At 42.7% G+C, this 13,809-nt stretch overlaps 1 protein-coding gene across 1 annotated transcript; it reads right to left on the bottom strand.

Annotated features, from left to right (window-relative positions):
- Positions 1-1,579: 1,579 nt before the first annotated feature.
- On the bottom strand, positions 1,580-13,504 carry LOC104505433 (T-cell immunoglobulin and mucin domain-containing protein 4-like). The gene is made up of 8 exons (XM_010159120.1): positions 13,456-13,504; positions 9,068-9,412; positions 8,146-8,577; positions 7,092-7,181; positions 3,915-3,970; positions 3,452-3,482; positions 2,697-2,727; positions 1,580-1,652 (listed from the first exon to the last, which is right to left on the bottom strand). The coding sequence occupies exons 1-8, from the start codon at positions 13,502-13,504 to the stop codon at positions 1,580-1,582; spliced, it is 1,107 nt and encodes a 368-aa protein (XP_010157422.1).
- Positions 13,505-13,809: the final 305 nt, after the last annotated feature.

The raw sequence follows: 13,809 nt of genomic DNA, 5'->3' as shown, positions 1-13,809 counted from the left end.
AGCACCCCAGAGCCAAGGCAAGGTCCATAGTGGGAAGGTGAGCTGCTCCCCTCTGCAAACCACACATGTGCCCACGCAGCCCAAACTATCCCCATCCTCAGGGTCAGCTCTAAGCACAACACAGGGATATCTCTTGAGCAGCTGAACAGCCACAGCTTGCCAGCTCTACAACACCAAAGTCTTGGGAACAGGGATAGCAGTTCCTGCCAGTGCCCCTGAGGGTGGGGTAGGAGTGTGGGGGCAGCTTGTTGCTGCAGGGAAGGACTGGGGACAAAATCTGTCCCTGGCAGCAGCAACTTTGTCCCCCACAGCCCTTCTGTCCCACTAGAAGCAGCAGCAGGTGAATGTCACCCTTCATCTCTTCTTCACTGTTTTTAGAGTCCCCAGAACCTTTCCATGCAGATTGCAGGATTTTTGTCTACGCTGCTCAGAAACACTGAGGTGGCTTCACCCACCTCCCATGGGCACCTGAAGGAACAGCCAAGTTCTCAAGATGTGGCTGTGGTCTGTGTTGTACTTCTCCCCTGCAACTTCTCTAAGAGATACATGGGTAGCACTGGTGGGACTGGGCACCCCAGTCTCATCCATCCAAAACCCAGCCAGACCGCACTATGCTACCCCATGAGTGGGTTCTGGGACCCTAAATGAAGCACTCTGGGGCTGCTTGGTGTGGGTCTGTGTTGCTAATCACGAGAGCTGCTTCTTTTTGCAGGTCACTGTCGTGAGGACCAAAAGGCAAAGCCAAACAAACAACTGGAGATCCCCCATGCACTTTGATGGGGGAGACATAGATTTACAAGTGAGTGGTATAGGGGTTTGTGGGGGAAGGATAGAAAAATTTCCCTGCAGGTTGATCTTCTGGGCATTTTCCCACCTCTGAAAATGCTGCAGTACTTCTTTGGAGAGCTGATACAGCACACTAGTCATTTCAGCATCTGGGGAATAACTAACTACTGTTCAAGTGCCTTAGGATGTGGCATAAAAAATACAATTGCTAGTGGTAAATTGCAGAGTTTATTAACATAGTCTCCAGGGGTTGTTTGAACATGCTGAATCACAGGCAGCATTGGTACCCCTTAAGTAATCTGCATTTTGAATCTATACTCGCAGCATTCTTGTGGTGTAATTTTTGTCTTGATTATATAAAAGCAGTAAGAATTGTATTTGCTGATTTTTCTTTTCTTTTCTTTTTATTTTTCTTGGCAATTTGAAGTTAGGCAGCATTTCATGTTATTTCTTCTCTCCTGTTCCTCACAGCATAAGTTGTATTCAAGGAACAGCGTTAGTAAAAAAAGAGGAAAAACAAATTCAGTTCTGTAACATGGTATTAGTAAGAAGGCGGATGCCAGAAACACCTATGAATAATACAAAAAACACCTTCTCAAAGAAGCCTCTTTATGCCATGAGTTTTAAAGATGACATGGCAAATTTTGCACAAAGATTTTAAATTTTCACAGTTGAAGCTTTGGCCTTTGGTTTACAACCACTGGTATTTTGAGGGTTCATAAGCATCTCTCAGTGCAGCATGAAACAGGACCTTTTTATTTTCCATGGCATCTACAGATGATGTAGGAGCTCTTCATAGAGAAAAAATGTTGTTTTCTCCTTCAGAGCCACTGAAAACTTTTTCAAGGTCTTCCACTGGTCCAAGGCTGTAGTGAGAAGCATAGATCACTGTGGATGGGGCAAAAGCACATTGCTGCTTCAGAGCATCCTTTCCTATTTGTAACATCAGCAAATTCCCATTCAAACGGGGACAAGAAGCTGGAGTCCACTGACTTCAGTGGTGCGATGCCTATATTTTACACCAGAGAAGTGTTTGCATTTTTCTAATGGGTAGGAAAGGGCTGTTCATATCTTACAAAGACAGCTGTAGGGTAACTGCTATGGGATTCAAAAGACAGTCCCTCCTTTGCCCCCAGTCTCCTAGTAGGGGACCATTTACCTTTGAAAACCTGTTGGTCTTTGGCAAAAGGATGATATTTCACTGGACTACACTGTGGTTTGTTGAGAGAACATCCTTTTTCAAGAAAAGCCAGAAGATGTGAACTTAACGGTTACGCCTGCAGAGGGTGACTCATCATACTTTCATATCTGTCTCCAAAGAATCAACTCAGTGATCACCTCAGATACTTCAGTGTGACCCAAGGAGTGTGTGAGAGGGTGCAGTGGCCTCATGAGAGCTGCAAGGTTTATCTTGTTGTGGAAAGCTTGGTTTGCACACCCTCCAGTGCCCTCCCCCCGTTCATAGGCCCCATTCTTTGGGTACTGGCATGAATTGCCACTCCATGGAGGACTGTCCATATATCCCTGATCCCTCTCTGAGCAATCATTTTGCCAGTTGATCACCAAAACCATTTCTCTCTTTATTTCTGTAAAATAACCCCAGCAGGGCCATGCCCTGCTATTTGATCAAAGAATAAAGCAGACTAGGTGCTGGGGTCAGTACGTAACAGGAAGTGCCAGTTGCTGAAGTTCTCCAGTGCTCTGGATGTCTGTTCATTGCTACATAGCTGCAGTACCCAGGAGCCACTGTTTGATTGTCTGGGGTGAAGTTACCTGAAGCTTGCTCATAATACAACTGCGGTAGTCAGCACCACAAGCCATTATACCCATTACAGTCAACTGCCAGTACCTTACTGCCTCTAAGAAAAATTACATTGGAACGTTTAATAGGAAATGACAAAATGGATTACCTTTTTATTATAAACTTCTGTGTGTGTTTACCTAGAAGCGAAGGAATATTAATGTCACAAAGGCAAAAAGAAATCTATAATTCTAATTAATCATTCAAATGAGTTCAGAAGCAAAGATAGCAAGTTGCAAAATATCTGTGGGCTAAGCAGGAAAGAAAGGATCTCATTCTGATTTAAGTTACACCAATGTCTGTCAGGAGCAATTCCAGGAATCTACAGGATCACTTTACCATAGAGCAAGAGCCAACAATATGAGCCAGACCTGCAACCAATCAGCGGATAGCTTCTTTGCACAGGCTTCCTCCTGCTACATCCCCACCAACTCATGCTCCCTGGTCTCCTCATGGTGACCCAGTCCTGGAGTAAGAACAGCAACCCCCACAAAATGAAGAGAGTGCTGTCACAGGGGCCATGGCTAATTTACCGGAAGATTAACCAGAGATACAGAAGGACATTTGCACTAGGCCAGCTTTGGAAACATTACTCAATTATGTGCTTAGGAATACTTACGTTTCCAAAAAAAAAGCAATGAAGGTATCAATATGAAAAGGATGGGCATCACTATGAGACAGGCAATGAGAAAGGCATAGATGGGAAGCTGGAAGGGAGAAAAGAAAAACTGAAAAGTCTTTAGAAGCATGTTTACTTCAGACCTGTTTACACGGGAGTGGGTTGCCCTACTGAAATATCCGCGTTGGGCTGGAGTTTGCAACGCTTTTCCGAGATTGCCCGTACAAAGTATGGAGAAGACATACCAGGTTTATCATGATAAACAACGTGAATTACCTGTTGGGTATTTAATAAATCTTCTTGTGAAGCATTTGCGCTTAGATTCATCCCACTTAACCTGAACTTCTCAATAAGGTGTCTAAAGAAGCTTAGTCACCCTCATCCTTCTCTTAATTAGAGACAGGGAAGCGTAACAACCCTCCTAAATTGCCTTTTGCCTGGTCACACCCAGAGGATGCTACCTCTGCCTGTCTCACAGGGTTGTCAGGGGAAAGAGGTTTTTCTAAAGTGTCCAAGAAACATGGAATCGCCACAGGCTTTGGCTCTATCCACTGGAAAGATGAATAGGTGGTTCCTGAGCTTCTAAACAAAAATTCAAGCTACTGTTTGCAAACACTGTCCCTTTAGTATGAATACACTGAAAGTCACTAGCACGCCCTGCTCTCCCTCTGGCTTCTAAACACTCTTGAAACTTAGAGCAAATTTTACCTTATGTCTGTTATCATCAAGGTTCTCAGCCTTGTCATCGGGACTTTCTGAAATCCCTGAAAATAAGAAATTGAAATTATTAATAGCACAGTCACCTGAAGGGGTGAAAGCTGTTCTGGTTGTCACTGCTTTAATCAAGGAATCATGAACTCTCAGGCAATGAGGAAGGCAAAATCTGGCCCTGAAGAGGAGAAATAAAGCACCTTGCAACCAAAAGGGAACAATCTGTTTTGGCCACAAATGGTGTATCAGGCAGTCATTGGGAAATGCCAGTCTTTATCAAGGAAAGAGGAGGCTTCCCAGGGGTAGCCCATGAAGCAAGAGTAGAACTCTGTCTGCTGCGAAGGAGTTTTCACTGCAGTAAGCATGACACAATGTCATAGAGAGCAGGGGTAGTAAACAAGGTACAAGTCTAAGTGGAGGTACTGCCTCAACTGTGGTCAGACTTCTGTGTGATTGCAGTTTTTGAAAGCTGCATTAGTACTGACAACCACAGAAAACATCTTTACAGTCAGATAACTTACCATAGATTTAAGAAAGCTCTATGAAGATGATGCTTTTTTTTTTCTATCTAGGGATATTAAGAATAATTCACTTCTAGTTTTCTAAGCTTTGGAAATAGGGATGAACTGAATAAATGCTCAAGAAGGCTTGCAGCAAAATGTTCTGCTGTTATCCTATGATCCTACTCTCTTTTGCTAGGGAATTTAAAGCCAAAAAACGTTGATCTAGGCTTGGGCTTTTGCTCATCATGACCTCATGCTACAAAGCACTGAAGTATTGAAGTATTTGGAGCACCTGATCTGTCACAGGAATAACCCAATGTTTAGTGGCATCTTAAAAACAGGGGAGTCACTCAGCTTAGTGAATTAAACCCTGAGCTTACATCCTCTAACAGGAAAGCTCCTATGCCTTAGGTCATGCCCTAACGTATATAAAGACCGTGAAGAGTAGTGCTTGCAAAGGTCTGACAAGAGGCCAACTATGGAGCCTCCACCTGCACAAAATATACCAGTGACCAGATGAGTCATTTGTCGTGACACATATCGGTAACATACTTGTGGCGCCCAAGACCACAGCCAAAGGAAACTTTATACACATGAGACACCCAGAATGTCACATGGTGATGGGCATGATCAGATGGTCACAAATAATCCCATTAGAAAAAAAATTGCTTTTCTAATATTTTTTAAAACTTTTCAGAGTATGTTATTCAGTGACTAACCTCATTTCCCCCCGATTTCTCAGTTCTGATCAGCTCGAAGAGCTGAGTTGATTTTCTCTGTGTACCAAGTAATTTTATCAAAGACATGGACAGGGCACAGGTAGCTCATATGCATGCAATTTCAGCTAGAAATTTGCACTATGGTAGAAAAGAGATTATGTCTAACAAGCACTACAGCTAAACAAACAATAGGTAATAAAAACCTGGCAAGTGCTAAAAATCCCAGGGATATGTGAACATTGCATTTTGCCATATGCCTGTTTTATGACACCCCTTTTCGCTCTCTCAGAAGAGAACTGTAGTTCAGCAGAACTACCCCCAAATACACAAGAAGTGAACACCTCACTCTGACAGGCATGTCCCACAAGTAAAAATTAAACTTTCCAGCAGCATGCTGCAGCCTGGCTGATGGCAGCAAGTATTGCTGCTTACTCTGCGCACCCGAAGGAGCAAGGGTTCTCTCGGTGTCTGACGTGTGGTTGGTGCTGGTGGGGTTGTTGCTGGGGGAAAGCAGGTGAAGACAGAAGAGAAACTGAATCACGGCCTGGTAAGCAGGAACAAACTCCCCCAGCTAACCCAAGCTATCTGGCAAGAATTGTGCTTGGAGATGGAGGGCGCTCTCAGCCATGGGTTTCTCACCCAGCCACTGTGCTAACATCAACACAGGGTTCAACAACAAATTAGCTTTCCCTTACGTTACAGTAAGGCTGAAGTTGGTCCATTTGGTGCATTATTTAACAGAGTAGAAGGAGACCAAGTCAAAAACTTAACTTGGCTCATGACACTTACTAGCCAGTATTCAATTATGCCGCAGCATTTTCACACATTATCACAGTTCAGCTCTTGGAAATAGCATGACACAAGCTTTTGCATGGGTGGGAGTGTGCATGACTCATAAGCACAGTACATTTTTTGGTGTTATTGCTTTTGCAGTGGCTCTTTCTAACCCGCAGTCACAGCTTAAGTTGCCCCCAGAATCGCAGAGGTAACATCCTTTGCAAAAATCCCTATTTACAGGCTTTATCCAGACCTATATCAGAGAGATGACAAGTGAGACAGGGGTGAGAAACCCTCACAAATGCTCAAGAGACCAATTAAGTCTCTTCTCTGAGCCCTTTCCAGGGGCATTAAGGAATAGTTTCCTAAACTCTCTTTCTGCTGTAAATCTACCAAAGGAAGACCTGCAAAAATCTAAATACTGTGTTTTTAGAATGAAGAGATTCTTGGCACTAGTTGAAACAAAAAGGACTCTCTTAACAGCCAAATATGGCATGTCATCCTTGAATTTTATCTTTCCTTTTTTTAAGTCCTCATTTGAGGGCATCTGGTGGGGAGGCTCTCTCACCTGAATAACTTGAGCTGTTCTACTTGACTAAGAGACGTGAAGTGAAAACTTCGTGTATGTTTTTTCATTTCTCAGGTGTCGTATGATTTTGTATACCAGTTCCTTTTCTCTTGAAGGAATGACTGAGAGTTGCGGTAATTGCCTGCTGCTTTCCATCATGACCAAGGACACGTTAAGCACGGGAGAGCTGAGGCTGCAGTCACATCTGGCTGAACATGTACAGTGAGGTTCAAAGCTCACAACACTCAGGAAGGATTTAAAATGGCAATCTTGGTGAACTCACAGTGATGACAAATTAGATATCTCAGAATTCCGCTTGGATGGTGACAAAGACCCATTCTTAACTTCTCTCAGACCTGAGATACCCAACAGTAGTGAGTGACTCAAAATCTACTTCCTTTGGAGGCTTAAAAACATGCTTTTCTCAGCTGTTGTTACATCTGATTTCAAACAATTTCTGTACAGACACAAGATACCTCTTACTTCCAGATGCACTGCACGTATTGACATTTATGTGTTTGACACACTCTTAGGAATAGTCAGTACTTTTGTTTATGACAGCTTAATTTCTCTGAACATGCAACTTCTGACCTTGCATGATACTCACCTGTAGCTGACAGGTCTTCCACCATGAAAGAAGTGTCAGCACTTTTAGTTCCCTCTGCAGTTGGAAGTGTACTTGAGAATTCTGTAGTCTCTGAAACAAAGTAAAAAGCACTGCTTATAAACATCACAGGTTGGGAGGGGTCTTCATATGGTGTTCCAAATCACCTGAACAGTTCTGCATCTGCAAGTGAGAGGTGAAAGTGAGCACTTAGGTTTTCAGGTCTGCAGTTTATCCTACCCAGATAACTGGTGCACTTTAGTAGCATGGCCTGTGGTTAGATATTTTAACTGTTCAGCTGTGGGTGTAATTAATTGTTTACAAAATGTTAAGGCATGTTGTTATGGCTGTAAGATAAGAGATGATATAGAAAAGCTGTCCTTGGTGGTTCAGGTCAGAACGAACTTCAAGTGATAGAAGACCCAAGAAAGGTGGAAAAAAACAGCCTTGCATGCAGACATCAATCTGTGGAAAAGAAGTCATTGATGTGGGTAAAATGGAAACCTAGGAACAGTTAGGATGATAATAGGTCACTCTGATCAACTTAATAATAATAATAAAAGCAGCCTTTTTATGGGATGATAATGTAAGCACTCAATTTTAAACGTTTTGAATTCTCACTGACTTTTTATTGCTCAAGCAGAACATGCTCTAAACTAACCTTTTCAGCAGACCATTTCAACTGTCTTTCCCAAATGAAAACAAAAATTAATGCAAAGTTGAGTGTATCTCTCCTAATCCATCCCAGGTGAAGGACTTTGCATTTATTTCTGTTGTATTTTGTGAGGTTTCTGTCACATTTTTTCTCCAGCCTGTTAAAACTTCTGTGAATCCAAGCCTGACCCTCTGCTACCTTGGCCATTCACCCCAGTTTGTCATCATCCACAACATTTGATCTGTGTTTCCTTAAACCTACTGAGACATACCAATAGGCATCTCAGAGAAAACTTCCCAGCTACAAATACAAGTATTTGGAGAGTCTCTATATGATGCCAGAGTCAGGCTAACACAGACCATCTCTGTTACACAGAAAAAAGAAAGGAGTGGTGCTGCTTACCATTTGTACCTCCAGGACAAGGGACAGACTCTGGTGGGCAGAATATGTCATCATCTTCAGTCATCATGTCATCTGCTTGGAAACCAGTTGAAAAATCTAGGAGAGCACCAGTTGTCACCATAGTTTCTGGAAAAACATCATTTACTGTCACAGCAAATGTTGGGGGAGCAATGGTCTCCAGTGTAATTACTGCTGGAGGCTCGATGGTTGCAGTTGTGACTATGGGGATGGTGGTCGGCAGGGGGACAGCAGTCTCTGATGTTTGATGATCAGTGGTTGCACTTGTAACTTTGGGGGTGGTGGTTGTCAGGAGGACAGTAGTCTCTGATGTTGTTTGATGATCAGAGGTTGCTTGGGGAGCAAAAGTTGTTTTTCGAAAATGTCTGGGGGAAACAGGAGCCTTTCTTGTGGTGGTTGTCTTCACTGGAGGGGCTGCATGAAATAAACATAGCCAAGAGAAAAGCTAGATCATAGTTTTCACAACCAACCCTGAGGAAATCCATCCCAGAAATGAATAAAAATTATCTAGCTGCTAAAATACTGAGAATGAAGGTGGGTGAATCACAGTTTTAAAAGGTTGTTTAATTAGGAGAAAACATGCTTCAGACAGAACAATTCCCAGATTTACAGATATGCTGCTTTCTTCTTCTTCTGCTAGGTCTCAAACAACCATGAGAAATTAAATATTTTGAAATGTAAAAGAAGGATAAACGTCAGTATTTTGTCATCAAAACTGCTCACTGAATGTGATTCAAATGGGCAACTGGTTGCAAACCTACCTTGAAAACTACTTTATTTAGGAAAAACACTTTGTGCCAAAACAAACAAAGAATCAAAAAAAGCACATAAACTCCAGTTTTTAAATCCTATCCAGTGAGAGGTTTCTCCCTGCTGGGTCTATCATGAAGGTCCCCAGACTCACCTCTGACCACCTCCAGCCGCATGTTCTTTTTGATGTCGTTGAACCAACCCGGAATCTCTATGCGGCAGCAGTATGTACCTGCATCTTCTGCCTTCACTTTCCCAATCGTGAGAGAGACATCTCCATAGGAAATATAGCCCTGGAGATTGTATCTCTGAGATTTTCTGAATGTCACCCTATTCCCAGTGGTGTGCAAAATTTTGTTATTGCACTTTGAATTTGGGCACGGTCCTCTGCCCCAGCACATGTCGGAGATGTCCGTATTCCGTGTCACCTGGTAGAAACAAGGCAACTGAACAGGTTGCCCTATTACTCCTCTAAGAACAGTTGCGGATGCGGTGTGGGCTGTCAAGGAAGAAGAAGGAAAGACAAATGTTGGCAGTCTCTGATGTGTGACTCCACCTATGCAACACAATGAGGCAGGAAAAGAAACGCTCCTGCCCACAGGCAGGCCACGGTTACTGATCCCCTGAGCCCCCCCAGGAGCATGTGGAAGCTGGTGTCACTGGGCATGATGGGTGACAGCTGGGAGCTCGCAGGCGTTGGCTCGCTGCTGCTGGAGGGCTCTGTGCTCTGGCCCCAGCCAGATGCTCACGAACACATTGCTCACATCAAATGTGGTGAGCAAAGCTGAGGTCTGTCACTGGCAGCCCAAGCACACACTAGACCTGTGCAAATGGAGTTTGGGAACTCCGCTCCCATCCCATCTCCTCTCATAAGAGAATGTTTGAAAGTTGTTCAGAAACCTAGTATGAAATACGTGTGTTTTTCTCAGTCTACCACCATCTCCTTCAAAAAAGGAAATGTGGTCATCGTTGCCTTTCACTGACAGTCTCAATAGCAGGGTCCAAAATACCTATTCATGGTGAAATTAGGGACTAATTGAGTTGGCAGAGATGAGGGATCGGTCTATGGGAACCAGGTCTCAGAAAGCATACTGGTTTTTTCTGTTTCTGAGCAAGCCCTGCCAACTATCCCTCTTACTTTGCAGAGCACTGTGTACACAGAACTTTAACTGCTAGTGTTACACTGATGTTTAAAAGAGCGTATGCATGCCTTCCTTGTGCTCTGATTCTTAACGAGCAGCTTAACTTGGTGTTTACAGTCAATACCCACCTTAGCAGCTGGCTTGAACCTTTGCTACATACTGTTCCCTCTTAATTGTCTGTGCAGTTCCCAGATTTCCCTAAAAGGAATTTCTTCTTCGTGAAAAGCACTCTCAAAAATAGGTTCCCATGAAGGAACAAATCTTCTCTGGTTTATGTTCCTCTAGTCCGTGTCAGTCCTCCTACCTTGTTGCCTTTTCCCCCTGTGTTAACATTTACATATGGTGGAGCAGATCTGGGGAGCATCCAGATCTGATTGTCTGCTGTAGCAAGAGGATCATCCCATAGATCTGATGTCTCATGGCCAGCTTTCTTACCCCAAAGAGGACTAGGAGCAGTTGCTGCTATTATCACCAGCTTTGGCCCTGGTTTGCCAAACATTCCTATTTTGCCAGCTGTTTGAATGACTTTTCTTTTTGGCATGACTCAGACAGCAAACACATGCTTCCAACTGTGTCCATGTCTCTCTTGTTTTGCCTTTAATGGACTATTCCCCAGGTGAGGTTTTAGTCTGTGGCAGTCTGCCTTCCAGCTTGTTATTGGGATGACATTTCAGCTTCATTATTGCTTATCCCATTGGCATGATAAGCCAACTCGTTCAGGTTTTCACAGCTCCAAATGCTAAATAAGTAGAGGCAGACAAAACAACATGCAATATGGTGTGAAGGGCAGAAGTTTTTGCAGTGAAATGAAGGTAGGATGTGCCAAAATATGAATTCCTGAACACAGGATAAGGCCTTACAAGATCGCTGCTTGTTATAGTCCTTGGAAAGGGTAGGTTTGTTTGCCTTGTTACAGCAAAACAAACAGAAAACAGACTCTATGTGACAGCAGAACAAAACAGTTCATCCAGTTGAAAGTATCCCCAGGGGAGCAGGGGGTGGATAAGTGTTAACTTCACTGGAGTGAGTTAACACGTATTTTCAAGTCACCCCAACAAAGATGTGTGTAAAACAAAGACCAGCTTGAACTATTTCTGGAGTTAAGGTCACTGCTTCTTGAGGAGAAATGTGCTTATCTTCTGTTGTTATTTCATTCCAGTCCTCCACAGCACAATAGCAGCTTCATTGGGTGATCCATTAACAAATGAAAATTTGCCTGCTCTTCTCTTCAAAAGAAGCAGAGCCTCAAGCTTATTAAAACTAAATAAATAAACAAAAAGAAGAAAAGGGAAGACACAAGACACCAGAGTGTCTCAAATGCAGTTTCCCACCAGTATTGGCACCAGAAAGTTACAGGTTTTGCAGTTTCAAATCCTCTTTTCATTTTTGTGGAGTTAATGTTGTTAACATCTGCCTGCACTGCAGGTTGGTATGGAAAGCTTCAATACTGCAACAGCTTGGATTCAACAATATGAACCTCTGCAAAGGCTAAATCACTTCCTTATCACTTGCAGCCTCTTCCACAGACACATTTTCCAAAAGAAATAGTAAATAGGACTGAATTAAGTTTTTGAAATTAGAAGGTTCCTGAGACTGTTATATTGTGACACCCTAGTCTTCCTGTGGGAGGAATCCTACCCTTGTCCATGACAGTGTCCCTCCTAGGCATCCAGATTTGACCCAATGCACCCTGAGCATCAGCTATGCCTGGTAGTCCCACTGGAGTCTGTGAGGTTTGCCACTCTGTTTAATCCACGTGAGGGAGAAATGGACTGCAGATGTATAATACATCTTCCAGAATAGAAAGGGATGCTCATAACTGCTCATATCATAGAGAAATACACATATTTATATATAGTCTCTCTTGAACCAACCCTTATTGACAGTTGCTATTAGGCAGTAGCTCCAATAGTTGCTGATGTAGTGGTCTTGTCTCCCGTAGACTGGTCATTGGATGGACAAAGACATGCCATCCTCCAGCCAAGAAGGCTGGTTGAGAAGGTATTTTTTTTTCTTGACCTATTTCTGGAATAATTTTCCTTCTTTGAGGAAGACACTTGGCATCCTTTCCCTATCAACCCTCTTCTTTTTCATTTCTTCTTTAAGATTCTGTACTGACGAAATTGCAGAGAAAATGACTGATAAACAGAAAAGAAGCATTTAACTGCCCACTCTGCTGGTTTCCCGAGTCCCAAGACTACCCATTGTCAGCACTGAGCCTAGTTAAAGAGAAGGTAACAAAAAGACATTCTTTTTACAACTGTTACCTTGCCTCAATGGGGCACAAGTCATCTCTTGCCCCAAATGTATTTCACTGCTGAACAAAACTTTCCATTGCTTTTCAGATCAATTTAAGAACATTGCAGTTGCTGTGCAGAATATTTCTTCTGGCAGAGGTTAGCCAATTAATATTTAGCCATCTGAGACAGAATTTCCTTAAATGCGTAACTGATTTAACAGCACAACTCCTGTTAGAATCATAGAATTTTTAGGTTGGAAGATACCTTTGAGATCATCAAGCCTAACCGTTAACGTAGCACTGCCAAGTTCATCATTAAACCATGTCCCTAAGCACCACATCTACACGCCTCTTAAATCCCTCCAGGGATGGTGACTCAACCACCTGCCTGGGCAGCCTGTTCCAATGCCTGACAACTCCTTCAGTGAAGAAATTTTTCCTCATATCCTAACTAAACTTCCCCTAGTGCACTGAAAGTGGGTGAACCCACATTCCCTAGCCATCTCAGGCAATTTGGAAACTGCATTGCTGATGCCTAAATAAGCGTGCAGAAATACAGCTGATACCAACCAGACTTGCAAGACTCTGTCTCACAAGTTACTCTTCTTTGACTTTTATCTCCTTTAGGACTCAGATTTTAGATGGGCGAACTGAACATCTTGGAGTAAAAGGAGAGGAATCTCCAGCCATGCTTTCCCATATTCAGTTTGTAGCAGCAGACAATCTACAGTTTCAGAAAACCCTTCCTTTATCATGTCTATACATTCATTACTCTGTCAACATTTCAATTCCCTAGCTTGGGCTGTGTCAGTACTGTAGCATCATGGAGAGAGAGATGAAGCAGCAAAGCCAGCAGTACACATTTAACAGCAGAAAAGAAATTAGATCATGTGGGGGGACAGAGGAATTAACTGTCTATACACAGAGGACTCTACATACAATTTAAAAAAAAACCAAATCAAATCAAAACAAAACAACAACAACAAAACCCAACAAAATCCTCAATCAGTATTAACTTAGTAAGTTAAGAAAACTTTTGAAGTTCTGAATACAATTACAATCTTTTCACTGTTTTGTTTTGAGAAAACAAGTATTGCTGGCTTTAAATTTACTAATTTTTTATTTTCTGAGAAAGCACACAAAAAGCAGGTGAAGACTCACCTATGAAGATCTGTATCATAATCCAGGGAAACAGTGCAAAATGGGACATTTTTGTTGATGGAGACTCCAGGGCAGCAAGTGGAAGGAGAGAAAACTAAATGTTACACTTTGCAGAGATGCTGAGTGAGTCCCACTGGAGTCTCGTTTCTCCATTTCCAGATTTATGTACTGCAACTACTTCCGGATAGAAGCTGGTCAAAAGAGGTGATTGTCCTGCTATATTTAGCAATGGTGCGGACTCACTTTGAGTACTGTGTGCAGTTCTGGGCCCCACAATTTTGCATTAGTAGCATTAAAAAAGGCAAATCTCATTTTAGCAGTTATTAGTAAAAGCAATAGGAAACAAAGCAGAAG

The sequence above is a fragment of the Eurypyga helias genome, unplaced genomic scaffold (assembly GCF_000690775.1).
Source record: "Eurypyga helias isolate BGI_N326 unplaced genomic scaffold, ASM69077v1 scaffold589, whole genome shotgun sequence".
Taxonomy (NCBI): domain Eukaryota; kingdom Metazoa; phylum Chordata; class Aves; order Eurypygiformes; family Eurypygidae; genus Eurypyga; species Eurypyga helias.
The sequence above is the reverse complement of the archived record's forward strand: the minus strand, read 5'-3'. Positions and strand labels throughout refer to the sequence as shown.